The following is a 16,047-nucleotide window of genomic DNA, read 5'->3' as shown; positions in this document are numbered from 1 at the left end:
TGCATTCTAACCTAAAACAGATGCCGACAAGTCTTCAGCGTAAATTATTACCTGAAAGTCTTCATAGAAACGGAGATATACCCCTTTTTGCTTTTGTCCTCGTTGTGAGCACCATAACCTCGTTGTGAGCAAGACAAGCGCAGTGCGTGTCTGGTTTTAATATGTAATTCTAATGGCGAGAATACAATTTTCAATCTACCAAATGCAATCAAAACGTTTTTGCACAATAGTTTTTCTTTGCAATAGTTCTTCTTTTTCTACATAACTTGGCAAGTCTAACATGAATGAAGCTCAGGATAAATACTTGCATGTTTATATATAGGTCAATTGGAAGGTCTTGTCCAAAGGGGCATTGTATCCAAATATGAATTAATTCCACTTACTAATAAAGAAGTTATGACCAATGTTAAAGTTTTTTGATGTTCTAGAAGGTCATTCAGTGGTCGAGGTAAAAGAAAATACAGATCAGTTTGAAGGTCTTGTCTAAAGGGGTGTTGTGTCCAAATATGAGTAGAATCCGTATACTAATAAGGAAGTTATGACCAATTCTTAAGTTTTTGGACAATTTGACCTTCAAGGGGAAGGTCATTCAGGGGTCAAGGTCAAAAGAATATAGGTCAGTTGGAAGGCCTTGTCCAAAGAGGTGGTGTGCCTAAATATGAATTAAATTGATTTACTGATAAGGACATTAGGGCAAATCTTAAATGTTTTTGGACAATTTGACTTCAAGGTAAGGGCCATTCATGGGTCAAGGTAAAAAATACAGGTCCGTAGGAAGGTCTTGTGCTAAGGGATGATGTGTTCAAATATGAATCAAATCCGTTTACTAATAAGAGAGTTATGGCCAATGTTGAAATTTTTGGACGGATTGACGGACGGACAGTTCAAAACTAATATGCCTCCCTTCGGGGTATGCACAACGTCTTGCAAAGAAATGCTGCTGTGCAAAAATGTTTTAATTGCTTTGGTAGATTGAAAATTATATTTTCACCATCTGAATTACATATTAAAACCAAACACGCACTGCGCTTGTCTTGCTCACAACGAGGTTATGGTGCTCACAACGAGGATTAATGCAAAAAGGGTATATCTTCGTTTCTATGAAGACTTACAGGTAATAATTTACGCTGAAGACTTGTCGGCATCTGTTTTAGGTTAGAATGCACAAAACTTCACCAGAATCGACGTTTTCAATGTTAAATTTGGTCCGGAGAGAAGTTGTCTCCAGTTTTCCAGCTACCCCGAGTGACTGCGTCGCACGGTATTTCCATCAAATTGTCGACCAACAGGCAATATCTTTACATGTGCATACTCGGAAAACCCATCGCTAGCTAACTGCATTCCGATATCTTTACATAAATGTCTGTAATCTTCAAAAAATATGAAAAACTCACCTTGTTATTCGTGTCACCTGTCATAGATGGGTGCTCACAACGAGGAACGGAAGTTGCTCACAACATTTTTACCGATGGACATTTTTCACTCGTTGTGAGTTAAACGGGCGTGACTATGACATACATAAAATTTAGTTGTTTGCACCCTGTGTGCTTTTCGCGTATAAAATATCTATTTGTTGAATAGTCAAAAAGTGAACATCCGTTTTCAACTGTAAATAATTATGTGTCAAACTGGATCATGCTGTGATGCAGACGATTTAAGCATGCAACAAAGGATTATTTAACAAATTTAATCAGTGAAACGTTACAGATATGGTGGACAGACATAGGAAATAATCGTTATTTTGTCAAAAACCATGCTAAGAATATTCTGAAAACAGAAGGATCAGATTTCACAGATCATAACCGTGTAAATGGGTTAGTGTTTTGTTTCCTAAATAAAACCTAGCTTATTGTATGTTTATGATTTGTAGATATCATCACTTGCTTAAAGAATTAAAGAAAAAGAAAACTTCTCAAGTAGGCCTACAGTAAAGTACACTTCAAACTTAAAAGGTAAGGGCAGTTAAGTTATTGTTACTCTTGGTTTATTTTTGTTACAGTTAGATTTAGTTGACAATTTCAGATCATTTCAGTATTTTTGTTCGGGGTAATAAAATAAATAACACATGGGTTTGTGAGTAACAGTAAAAATATCATCCCTCGTAAAAATACTGTTACCCTCGGCTACGCCTCGGGTAACAGTATTTTCCTCGGGATGATATTTTTACTGTTACCCACAAACCCATGTGTTATTTATATACTGTCCATTTGTTTGTTATAACCTGTTGCAAATTGTATGCCTTGGTTTGATAAAACCTGAAACTGTTCAATACGAAGGTATACATTTGGAAGAATACTAGTTAGCTTGAAATCTCTAACTGTTTTTTTATTTTGCATCTATTTTAATATATATTATACATTACATTAACATTTTCCTTCTATATTTAAACACATGTTAGTGTTCCTTCAAATAGTATATATAATATTCACGACGACGTGTTTGACAAAAAAAGTAAATTGACCGCTCAAACAGGCACTATTATATTTTTTTTCGGACCGCTAAAATGAAGTGGCGTGTAACCGCGAGGACAATTTAGCAAAAGCTCATGTTATAAAAGCTGACTGCTAACAGATGAATAACAATATAGATTATACGGATGATAAAGTTAAAACATACTTCCGGTGTAAGTGCCTCCGGTCATGGTTCCCCCAGTTCCGGTCATGGTACCCCCAGTTCCTGTCATGGTTCCCCCAGTTCCGGTCATGGTTCCACCAGTTCCGGTCATGGTTCCTCCTGTTCCTCCGCTAACGTATGTTCCTCCGGTACCACCATTACCTGAACAGATTTATTTCGTTCATTCATTTAAATGTGCAAATCGAAAATAACCACTTATAACCCTTATCTTTAAAGGCTATATGGGCTTTTAACAAAAATTTTAAAAGGTAAAATTATGCTGTTTCCATAAACTTATGTTAGATTCTCGAAAAAGTTGTAACATAGAATATCTTTGTTATTTAACACACATGAATATTTTATGTTAACAGAATAAATTTTTCCGGAATAAAATATTATGCTGCTATTTTTTAACGTTCTTTTTTACCAGTGAGCAATGATTTCCCACATGACCCAGACTCGCTAACAAAAAATTCAAACATAATTATTTTATACAAATATTTAGAGTTATTATTAACAAAAAAAGTAAAAAAGCTTCCTTTTGCCGATATAGAGCTTTATTTACTTAAAAACCAAAACAGAGAATGCCATTTGTTCTTCTTTTGTTTCTATTTTATTTTATCTTTTTTTAAACAGTATGTCCCAAATTTGGTTTTAGAGTTACTGCAAATACAATAGCTCACGTGACATAGTTTCCAAATATTTACAAAATAGCAGAAACTATTTTAAAGTGTATAAATCTATATATTATGAAATATTTTCAATAGTAAAATTATATTGGTTCCATTATTATATGGTTGATTCCCGAAAAAAGTTGTAACACACAGTCTCTGTTATTTAAAACACATGAATAATGTACGTAAACAGAATAAAATGTTCCGGAACAAAATTTCATTTTTCTATTTTGAGAAGGATTTTATCATTTTAGCAATGATTTTGTGCATGCGCCATCCGCTTTTAAAACAATTAATTACCATTTTTATTTCATGCATGCAAGCATTCATGCGAGTATACTATTTAAAATTCAAACAATATTAAGCATCATATATATAACTTTATTCATTTTAAAAACGACTTTATCAAATTGTCAATACATGTATATACTATTCGAGCCGCGTCACGACAAAACCAACATGATGTGTTTGCGACCAGCATGGATCAAGACCAGCCTGCGCATCTGCGCAGTCTGATCAGGATCCATGCTGTTCACTTACAGACCATATAACAAGTAAAGAAACTGATAGCGAACAGCATGGATCCTGATCAGACTGCGCAGATGTGCAGGCTGGTCTGGATCCATGCTTGTCGCAAACCCATTATGTTGGTTTTGTCGTGACAAGGCTCATATTATCATTACACATGTATAAATGAGTTTGATACTCACAGAATGCGCAGCAGTTATTTTGGACCCACTGAGCATAGTCGTGGTTCGAACATACAGCCTTGGTGTAGGAGGCGCAGTTGGTAAGTTTGTCAACACAGACACCACCTGTTCCGCCGGTCATTGTTCCTTTAATATACACACACGTGAGTAATTACATGTATATAACATACATTTCTTTCCGCTAGCATTTCATTTTAGACAATTCAATACAAAGCGAAATAAAAAAAAAGAAAATATATAATAATGATTCGGACGAAGAAAACAAAGTAAAATAAGGGCTGCAAACATTTTTTTCTAATAAAGATTTTACTATTATTATAACTTTAAAGAATTTTTTTTCTAATAAAGATTATACAATTATTATTACTTTAAAGAAAATCTTTTTTTTCTAATAAAGATTATACAATCATAACTACTTTAAAGAAAATATTTTTTTTCTAATAAAGATTATACAATAAGTATTACTTTAAAGAAATGATATGCAAATTTTAATGCACGACCATGTTCTTAACACAAGATATTCAAGTTTTTATATTTACAGAAAAAACTTTAATTTTCTTAAAATTATCTTTTTATTATATATTTTTCTCTTTTTTGACCTAATTATTTGAGAAACGTCCAGTTTGATTTTGTGTAATAGCAGAAAGTAGTCCGACAAGACACTAGTGAAAATACGAAAAATCTTTTTCACTGCAGTGAAAAAATGCATTTTATTTCATCAATTTTTCTAAATATTTCATTTATACATCTTAAAATATAAAAGAAATATGTATAATCAGATTTTCCAAATTTATGTCACACTGTCCTATATAAATCAATTGATACAAATTTACAACGATATTAAGTTATCGTAAAATGTGTTCATAATATTAACATTAATGGTATATCAATAAAAGACATTTAACAGAAACCCAACACCTACATTTATTACACACATGCAGGGAACTTTGAAGTAGGAAAGGTAAACCGGTTACCCAAACCCGCTTTCTTGTTCACCGGATACTTTCAATACGTTGTCATTGACTCACATAGAATTGTGAAAAGCTTATATTTAGCGACTGTCGCCGGACAACAGTAAGCATATTCCCTTAAAACGAATTCTAGCATTTAACTATGGTGACTATTCTTTTATTTTTCGTGTGGTGGGGCGCAACTTCGAAATCACAACTCCTTGTTTTCTACCTTTTGCCCTTCTAAAACTTTCCACGGAGCATACTTATGGAAAAGGGAAACTAAATTAATCCTATAATTGTCAGCAATCTGTTTTCAAGAAGTCACTGTCCGTTATCAGCCATATCTATATTATTCGATAACTTCAAATAGTTTTATTGTTACTCGATAATGCCAAACCATACAGCAAAAAGAAGTAATGATACTTTATAACAAGTATAATGTTCATCTGGACGCCGTTTTTAGGAAACGATATGCAAATATCAGACCACGGTCTTAGGCACTTAGCAAAGCACTAATTGAAGACTAAGTGCCCTAAATGTAAGATAACAAAAGTTTAAAAATAATGATTATTCATGGCAAAGATTGTGATTAGCTGAACGTCTCTTTATAGAAATGATATGCAAAATATATAAGACCATGGTCTTAACTGAAGAGTAAGTGTAACGAAACATATTAATTGTAAGAAAACAACATGAAAATTCGGCGGCAAAGATAAACGGTATGCAGCCTTTCCGCGTATACCTCATATTAACAGTTGTGTAAGTACTTAAAACTTTACCAGAAGCACAACCTTTTAAAATAACACCATGAAGTTGCACTTTCGCCGTGGCATGCTATTGAGACAATGTTCAGATTGCAATCTTAAAAAGTATATAAAAAGCTGAAGCAAAGCAAATATTTATAAGCGTCGAAATTTCGCCTTTCCGTTCGCATTGCAATATTGATCAAAAGCTAAGCAGAATGTCAAGCATTTTCCGGTAAAAAATATACCTGTTCCGGTCATTGTGCCGCCAGTTGCAGTTCCGGTTCCAGTACCTGTCATGGTACCACTTCCGGTCAAGGTTCCACCGGAACCGGCAACGGTGCCACCTCCACTTGATTGGAAATTACACTGAGGCTCAGCACAGCACTGGCCTGGTTTTTTTACCAGGGCACACACGGGTGGGAGTTGTCCATATGAGGGGCAACTAGATAATATTAATTAAGAATAAATCCAGGTAGATGTTATGAATTCTTAAGTTAGCTTCATCATGACAGTCTGATATAAAAGTAAGAGTAATCTTGGAGCGGAAAGATGATAATCTAGCATTTTGATTGAAAAGTCCATTTTGGTCATATGAATAACAGCAGGGTCGCACCAAGCCTTCGATTGTAAAAATTATGCAGATTCATTCTTACAATATTTAGTAACGTATAACGTTTTCAAGTTATCTTTTCAAAATCGTAAATGACGTTAACATAGAAAAAGTGACAACTCGTGCTGCTCAAAATGATGGAACCAAATGAAAAAGAATGGCATCCAAACTTGCTAGACAGACATAGATAGATTTTATTATAAATACGCGTCACATATGTCAAGTTATAAGCCAACAGGATCAAGAAAATATGCACTGGTAATTTGTAACTACGCCCATACATCCGAGGAATAGCAATCTGGGACTTTAAACTCCCGAGCATAGGCTACAACCTGTGGGAACAATTAGTATTGCCTACTGCAGAATCGCTATTTGAACATATTTCCAGCTTTTTTTGAGTCAAAATAAAACCTCCACAATGACCAAACCGTGCGGTTACCGCCTGAAAAGAATTGAAAAAACTTCGCTGACCCACATGTGAGTCAAAGGTTCGCTTGCCTGGTGCGTTTCTTTTCTATTGTTCTTACACAATTTTTGAAATATTTCTCAACATATGAAAACTGCTTGCACTCACCGATCTGTGCACTTGTATGACCCGGTAGCTCCGTTCTCACAGATACAGTTATATAGGCAACCATCTTGCCACGCCATTCCTTGCTGGTAGGTCTGCCCCTTGTAAACACATCCTAAAATCCCGACGGATACTTCCTATATTTTATGATTAAATTATGTATTTTATCTATTTGTATTTTCCGTTAATTTTGGGGTCTAAAATTGCATTTGAAGTGCATATTTCGTCGGCTTTAAAAGTACCTGTAGGCGTAAAAGTTTCATTCAAAGCTGATATTTTTTCAAGTGTGTCCCTAGCCCACAATCAATATCCTTACGATGTGGCAGTTAAGCTCTATGCCCCTTCATTATTGTGTGTACCTGTAAACTTAAAACAATAGAAGTATTCTGCAATCTATCTGGTCACAAAAAATAAAAATCATGGAATCACTGTCCTATATTAATGATTACATGAAAGGGAAAGAATGGAGGGAAATAAGGGCAATAAACATGCAGACGACAAAAACCAATGAAAAGAACGCTCACGTGCAATCAAAGATAAATGACTTGCCCATGCCACCAGTATAGTACCTCATCAGCCAGCACATCTGTACTATCTTTCCAGACGCTATACTGTCGGCTGCTCGATTTCATATTTTGTTATAAAAACCCTTAAATTTGTAATGGCAATTCCAAATTCAGTGCAGGGTAAGTTCATTACACAAATTTAGCGACGTCAGGCTAAACGCGAAATATACTTTTGATATCAATTTCTATAAAATATCAAAAATAATTTTGTCATTGAGGGAAAAAGGCCAAGAAATTATTCTTTACTTTAATTCTAGCCAAGCATTTTTCTTTGTTTTTGTTGTTGTTTTTTTTCTTACCCGAAAAAAGGAAGCATTTACGACACAAACCGAAAACCACAATTACAATACATTGTAAAATTCACATCACAAACAAGGAATTCAAACAAAACATATTTAAGGGAAATAACACATCAAAGTTAAACTCGGACACCATAATTCTTTTCAGTATTGCTAGAATTATATTTGAAATTAACATGTTGTAACCGGAAGTGATCAGCCATTGCTACCAGTCTTCATGTAGTCTGACCATTCTCTGTGCTTTTGGTTGACTTACTTAAAATTTCAGTTTCGATTTCCCCAATTTTGATAATGGACCGTTCCGTATACGGAATCTGGACAAAAATCAGACAAAATTCAGTTAATAATTTGAATACGAGAAGAAATTTTTCCTCATAAGCGTACACAATTTAATATTTATAAATGACACAATATTCAGTTTACGATGTCCGAGTTTTTAAGGTAAACTTATAAGATTTATACCTCCTGCAGTGTTACCCGCGGTCAGTATGAAAGGTTCGTCTGCTGAATGATACAAGCGATTTGAAGCAACAATAAGCAGCAAAAATAAGCATTAAAAAAGAAATGAAAAAAAGAAGGACAAAAAAACCTGAAATTAGAGACATCACTTCTGAAAATTAGAAATATCAATATCTAATATCCCTTTAAATAATGATATCAATTCTGAATATCTCTCAGATATGAGTCATCAATATTCCAAAAAAGACAATGAAATTAGATACAATGTATATCAATAAAGAATAAATTATGAAACATTTTTGTATCAAATATCTCTAACAGAAGTGATATCAACATCGGTTAATCTTAAAATTACAAATGCTTCTGATATTAGAATTATATCAATATCATAACGAAAAGCACGAGGCAGCATAAAATAAATACCGCTAGAAAGTCAGAGTGCATCATTTTATTTCTAAATAAAATTTTACGATTAAAAGTTATACAATTAAAAAAAATATAAATATGCAAACTCGATTTTTTAAGCAAATTTGAAAGAGGCCAAAACAACATGAAGAATTGCTGTGGCAATGCATTTAATATATAATGTAAATTAAACTGCAGGCAAAAATGCTAAAGCATCGGGAAAAATACAGCCAAATGTCGCACAGCAATACAATATGAAAGTATAATATGTAAAGCAAAAGGGAAACTGAAGCATTTCCTTCTGGCCCTGATATCAAAGCTATTGTTATCGTACAAGAAAATGTTGATACAATGTTTAAGGTCATAACTGCATGCATGCCATTTCGAAAGCAATGGTAAAGCAATGGTAAATGAGTTGTAATTTCGAAATGAAAATAAGAATAAATATATTTAAATAAGAATAATGTGTAAAAGCAATGTTTTCGAGTGCAATAAACAGATGTAATAACCAGAACAATCTCGTTTCGAAAATTACGCTGTTGAAACACAGAGTGCTGTACTACAACACACAAAACAATTTTTAAGGCAAGTACAAATGTATTAAAGCAAGGAAAAGCACATTCTTCTATTCTTCATGGTACATTCAAAGAGCTTACATCTAACCGCAACATTTTTGAATCTTTATTTTGAAAATTGACCTTAACTTGAGAGGAATTGATATAAATATAGTTTAACTTGTTTTTCAATCCAGTATGATGTTTTGTTGTTGTGAAATGTTTGTAATTGTTGTTCATGTATAATTTATTGTATCAATAAAGTTAAAACTTAAAGAACGCTGTAATTTAGAAATACATAACCTATAAAGAAATGTATATCAAAGACAATAATGTTTCAAGAGCTTTGATAATTATGTTAATTGTTATAGTCCGAAAGCAATTTCTAATATTTTATTTTTCCAAAGCAATGGAAGCACCGTCGTTTTTTGGGGGGTCTTGATTTCTTTTACTAATACACACAATGGTCATTCAAAAAACATTTATTAGTAATTTGTTATGTTGTAAGTAATGATAAGTCTATTTTATTTTTTTTTTAAAGGAAATACATGCATCAATATATGGTTATTTTGAAAGCAATGGTCGTGATATTATTATAACGAAAGAAAATATAAGAAAAGCAAGGACCAATACAAAACAATAAACTTAGCATAATTACTTAAATTAATTAAATGTAGTAGTGAACAATACGTTGTTATTTCGAAATCAATTACAAACACAAGTTAAAAAAATAAAAATAAAATAACGAACATTTTATTCTATAAATAGCTGTAACTAGTTGTCCTGAACATGATATGTCATGTTTTGGCCTGACATTAAACACGAATAGTGAACACTTGTTAATTTCAACTTAAGTGTACAACAACTTGTTTTTTTAATAACAACATACTTTTTACAGGAGGTTAGTGAACGACCAACGTTGTAAAATTCTGATAATTATGAATGAATGTTAAATATTATATATCATATCTTATTACGTCATCAACAAATCTTACTTTACATATTGAAAGATTCATGATGTCATATTTAGTTATTTACATCTTTTTTAATTTAACATTTCCTAAATAGAGACTTTGATGAGAATAATTATCATTATTGAGCAGCCAATGATAATGAGACACAATATTCAGTGCTGTCCTGTTACTACCGGTGTCGCGTGAGTACCGCACGTGTGGTAATATACGCGACACCGGTATTCATATTGCAAAGGTCAAGTAGGTCAAGTACTTTGATAGTATTTTATACTTATAGAATTTGGAATAAGTGATATCAGGATCTTTAATCATGAATGCTGGGTTCGAAATATTCTTCAAAATAATGAAAAATATGAACAATCTTTAAGATGTCAGAATAAATTAAATTTAGAACTTTATCATGGCGCATAAATTGACATTCGGAACACCTCTTAGATTATCCATATCTGGAATGACTGACTAGGACTTAGTAGGTCATTATGTGTTCACCTGATAAGGTTTTCATAAGATAAGTGAATTTCTAGCTTTTAAATTTCACCGAGGTCGAACTTTCATACAGTAAATATCAAATGTTACTCTTCTATTTCGTAAAATGTGTTTGTGATCATGTGTTAATTGTCTGATTTATTCAACATTTAAATGACCTAAAAATGTAAAATTGTTATTTATAATCATGGTAAAAAGAAAACTTTCAATGTTCCATAATTATATATCATTCAACTAGCAAGGGAACGGTTACACTAACTTGCTTATGAATAGTAACAACTATCAGAACAAATGATCGTAACATCGTAATCGTATCACGGTCCTTTAAAATGACATACACTCTTAAACGAATATAAATTTATCTTATTTTACGGCACATACTCTTATTAAAAGTCGTATTAAAAAACAACATAATTTGGACGGCTGTCTTATACATAAAAACTCAACTTTAAAAAAAAAAAAAACATGAATAATTATATGTTTTTATAATAATAATAATAATAATAATAATAATAATAATAATAATAATAATAATAATAATAATAAAGACTTTATTTAACGAGAGAACTCATTTGAACAACATATCAATCTTCCATGAGGCCCTTAACAAATATTATACATGTACGTTAATATCCAATTTGAAAAGTACTACCCTATTTCTTCATCTTCATAAACATTTATATAATTGTAAGAGAATAAAACAACTACAAAAAAAATCAAATGAAATAAAAGAAAAAGGATAAGTATTAAATATAAAAAAAAGATTAAATTAGAGGAATCAAAGTAATTATACAATAACGTCGTCAGCTAAATAACATACTCATTAAAAATATTTTTCGCGACATAACAAAAAAACCCAAAACATTCCAATACATACGATTACATAATTGGTACGGAAAATTCTTACCTGCGGCCCTTTTCCTAAGTTTTTCCCTGATTTTGCTATTTTTGGCAGACACCGCTACCAACCCAACACAAAGCAGAAATACTATAGACGTCTTCATCCTGTAGCGGTCCTACCGAAACTAGTCGAAAGTTATAGGACTACTAGATAGAAGTGTGAGATAAACTTTAGACACAGAGTTTATAAGGTGCCGACATGTGCCTCCCTACAGCTGTTCAAAGGACATAGATAAGGGAGTGTTTTTTTCTGTCCCGAGATAGTATAATGAAACAATTATTACATAATTAAATATCGTCGGTTTTAATTATAATGAAATTGAAAAGTACGTTGACGCAGGTGTATTAATCATGTATTAATCATGTATGTATAAGACTGCAACAGTTCAATAAATCTTGTTGTAATTGCAACAACATTGTTTTCATGTTTATTAAGACATCACGCTGTATGAGTCTCTCTCTACATTTGTTTTTCAATTTTCAAGAAATATTTTACAAGAATATTCAAAAATACATAATCAAATTTTGTTTTTCCAATGAAAACATCGAGTAGCACAGGAAGCGGACTCGAGAAGAAGATTGCCAATTAACTCACATTAAACGTGTTCCAAATGAAAAAAAAATGCATTTAATAAAAAGTGTCCGCAAAAAGTTGACACCATCATCAAGGTTCACTGAAATGACTGGAACTTGTATATCCGAGGTTAGCTGGCATCATTTAAATTCGACGGGCATAGTTACTGATTATGTTATGACAAATTTTAGTGATCAAACTTTGTGTAATCGGCAGCCGAACTACCATCAGCAACCGAACTACAATTTATAGTATAATTCAATTATATGCAATTCTTCCGCATTAGTCGATTAAATGCTGTAAAAGTTTTACAGTAATTTTACTCAAATTTGAAATTTTATTAATGTCTACTGTTTTCGATATATTCTTTGATTTGAGACTAAATTTCCAGTTTTAGTAAAATATTCACATATCTGTACTGCCAAAATGGCCTATCAGCATTAGAGATTATTATACGGCATTTGCGAAACTTTTTTTGTAAATAAGTAAGTGAAGTACCTTTATTGTTTTACATTAAATAGAAATAATAATGATTTAAATTAACGTATTGCTTAATTGTTTGTAAATAGATCAATTAATTAAATGCGAATAAAGAAGCATAGTGTATACATGAATGGACATTTCAGTTATAATAAGCTTCGTCATATGTGAAAATGAACATGAAAACTTCAAGCACGTAAACATTTTATAGTGAAAATATTCCCTGGCATGCTGAGTGGAATCCTGACTGTATATAAATGCTTCGTACTTGTATTTAACATGTTTTTGCACAAATTCTTGATAAAGAAACGGAACCACCGTGTCATTTATTGCAAGTCTATACCATTCAACCTGTATCATTATTGCAAGAACGCGCATCTTTTACTTCCGGTCACTGTATCATTTATTGCAAGCGTATACAATTCGACTTATATTATGTTTTGGGAGTACAGGGAGTATTTGCGTTTATCTACTGTGACATTTGCTGTTTTCAGTTTCACAATTAATTGGTCTCAAACAGTTAAGGAGACGAATTACTTTCAACTTTCAACCGTCGGATGCCCATGGCCGAAACATTAACATTTATTGTTGATTGCATGTTATCTTACATGTTAATCTTCGAGGGTATCCGACGATGATGATGCATTTTGTTATGCTATTTTTTACCATATTTAATGCCATAATTACCATATTTTATGCCATTTTTACCGTAATATCTAATGCCATTTTTACCATATTAAAAAAAAGAAAGGAGGAAAAAAAATATTAAAGAGGAAGTGTTAAAGATTGCCCGCCCACTAAGATCTCGATATATGCTAACTTCATGCGGACATGCAGATACAATCCAAATATAATGAAAGTTTGTCAAATGTTATCTCATTAGATCATAACATTGCTTCTCCATGTGTAAAGGTCAGAAATTACATACATTCCTCACAGTATAGTGTCTATGATCACGTGATACACGCATGTTTAGTATTTAAGCAACTTCTTTGGGTGAAGCAGTATTTAACTCGAGTTTTTGATCTGCAAAGAATAAAAATTACCAAAGATGGTAAAATTGAAAAATCTGCAGGCTCGGAATTTCCTGTTGACAACCCAAACTCCACTCCTTTCCTGGGTTAAGCGAAACTTAACACTTAAACATTAAACGTTTTACATTTAAAACTTTTACTTTGAGCTACATTAAAGGAACTTCACCGAGGTCCAAAAGGCTTAAAACATGAAGTTTGATGTTTTTACATTAATCAACTTGGGCACTTGTAACAGAAAAATATGCAAAAGTTACAGAAAAATATGCAAAAGATGATTAAGAAATCAACTAAAAGATAAATTGAAAATCGTTTTTATGTGCTATGGTAAGTCCTATTTGGATAAGAGTCGTATTGAAACTAGAATACATTTTCTGGAATCACGGAGTGATCGGGTGATCTGAATTTTGCACATAAGTTATTGGTCTAAACTTACACCAAATGAAACATTAATATCGAAATATTATTTCTTGTCCCGTCATGTCAAAAAACCCTGTCGAGTCCCTTTAACATCCTCTTGATACAAAATGTATTAATTATAAAGTTGTCTGACAGGTTATGTGGCTCAGTAAAAATTACCAGTTGTAAGGGCATATAATCTGAGCCGTTAGGCAAGGGTTATATTTCATACAACCGTTTATATAGGGCCATATAACCTGTAAAAATCTTTAAAACTAATAACATAATCTGAGCCGTAAGGCAATGATTATATCGCAAACAACCGTTCATGTAAGTCCATATAACCCGTCAAAAATTTTTATAACTAATAAAATAATTTGAGCCATTAGGCAAGGGTTATATTGCAAACAATCATTTATTCATGGTGATATGACATTAATGTTTATAATATAAAGCATTTATATACAGCAGAATAAAAAGAAAATGAAAAAAAGAGCCATTTACCGAGTGTTTAATGTATCTGATTTTCAAACCAGGGATCGTGGGTTCAGTAAAAAATATCGGTTCTTAGCTTATATAAAATGAGCCGCCAGACAAGGGTTATATTGCAAACAACCGTTTATTCATGGCGATATGGCATGGCATAAATCTTAATAACGAATTTCTAATAAAATCAATAAAAGTGAAATGAAAGGAGTCTTTCACCGAGTGACTAAGGTGTCTCATTCCAAACCAAGGGATCGTAAATTCGAGCCCTACTTAGGTCACTGGCAATTTTCGGCATTCATGTGACACAAATAATGACAGTTTCAGGCAGCGAGAGTGAAATTAAGCTACACATACATACTTCAATAAAGTCCATGGGTTTTATATCTTTAAAAATGGGATTTACGCATATAGTCAAGCTCTATGCTTATAGAGTCAAATTGAGAAATTAGAAAAAATAGGTCAAATATTTACTGATCTTCAAGTTTAAATATATGTGCAATCAGAACAAAGCCTATCCCACGCAAGTTTACTATATATATTTCATGACGATTTTACAAATCGAGACTGTTTTTGTCCTCATTGAGAGACCCTTTTCCTGATAACAATTCCGCTGGTCACATGTTTCTTGATCTTAAGCGTTTAACCTATGCTAAAATCATGTCTAGGATGGGTCCCATCTTCTACAAGTCTGGCATAATATTATCATTGTTAAAACAACAGACATAGCGAAATAACGTTTGATTTTGGACCATTAAAACTGCCAAAGCACACTACACAATTGTCTGATAACGCTATGTTCCAATTTTTGGCCTTGATTGAAGAATGAAATAACTTTAAATGAAGAGCGTTTATAACGGTTTCAACACTTCATTGAAATAATACATGTATATTTTTGTATAATCTTTCAATTGAAATCTGTAGTTTTATTAAATAAAAGAGAAAAATTCAAGCCCCCTCTACTTCAACTTAAACTTCTCTTTTAACATTGATCACTGAAAAACTCACTGAACGTTACTCACTGAAAATTTCTACTCCAGCATGGCTCACTGAACATTGCTTATTGAATATTACTCACAGAACATTACTTACTGAACATTACTCACTTAACATTGCTCTTTGAACATCGACCATGAAAAGGTCACTGAATTTTACTTACTGAACATTGCTCACTTACTGAACATTGCTTAGTGAAAATTGCTCACCGAAAAGGTCACTGAACATTACTCACTGAATATTGCTCCCTGAGCATTGACTCTGAAAATCTCACCGAACATTGCTCACTGAACATTGCTCACTGAACAATGCTCACTGAACATTGACTGTGAAAAGCTCAATGAACATTGCTCACTGAACATTGCTCATTGAACATTGTTCACTGAACATTGCTCACTGAACATTGACTCTGAAAAGCTCACTGAACAATGCTCACTGAACATTACTCACTTGACATTGCTCATTGAACATTGTACACTGAACATTGCTCACTAAACAATACTTACTGAATATTACTCACTGAATATTGCTCAATGAACATTGCTAACAGAAAGTCACTGA

The 16,047-nt window shown here is 32.6% G+C and overlaps 1 protein-coding gene across 8 annotated transcripts in view; it reads right to left on the bottom strand.

The window, feature by feature from the left end:
* LOC132757714 (putative per-hexamer repeat protein 5) overlaps positions 1 to 11,689 on the bottom strand; it is a 28,175-nt gene extending 16,486 nt beyond the window's left edge. For all 8 annotated transcript variants that reach the window (XM_060749071.1, XM_060749078.1, XM_060749076.1 and 5 more), the window contains exons 1-5: positions 11,528 to 11,689; positions 6,881 to 6,992; positions 5,942 to 6,138; positions 3,998 to 4,123; positions 2,617 to 2,775 (exon numbers count right to left, since the gene is read on the bottom strand). In XM_060749071.1, the coding sequence (XP_060605054.1) occupies positions 2,617 to 2,775; positions 3,998 to 4,123; positions 5,942 to 6,138; positions 6,881 to 6,992; positions 11,528 to 11,624 (691 nt within the window). In that variant the 5' untranslated portion in view covers positions 11,625 to 11,689. The remainder of the gene's footprint in view (positions 1 to 2,616; positions 2,776 to 3,997; positions 4,124 to 5,941; positions 6,139 to 6,880; positions 6,993 to 11,527) is intronic.
* Between the last annotated feature and the right edge of the window lie 4,358 nt (positions 11,690 to 16,047).

The sequence above is a fragment of the Ruditapes philippinarum genome, unplaced genomic scaffold (assembly GCF_026571515.1).
Source record: "Ruditapes philippinarum isolate M1 unplaced genomic scaffold, ASM2657151v2 ctg1722_1_1_1_1, whole genome shotgun sequence".
Lineage (NCBI taxonomy): Eukaryota > Metazoa > Mollusca > Bivalvia > Venerida > Veneridae > Ruditapes > Ruditapes philippinarum.
Note: the sequence above shows the minus strand (reverse complement) of the source record. Positions and strands in the feature narration are given on the sequence as shown.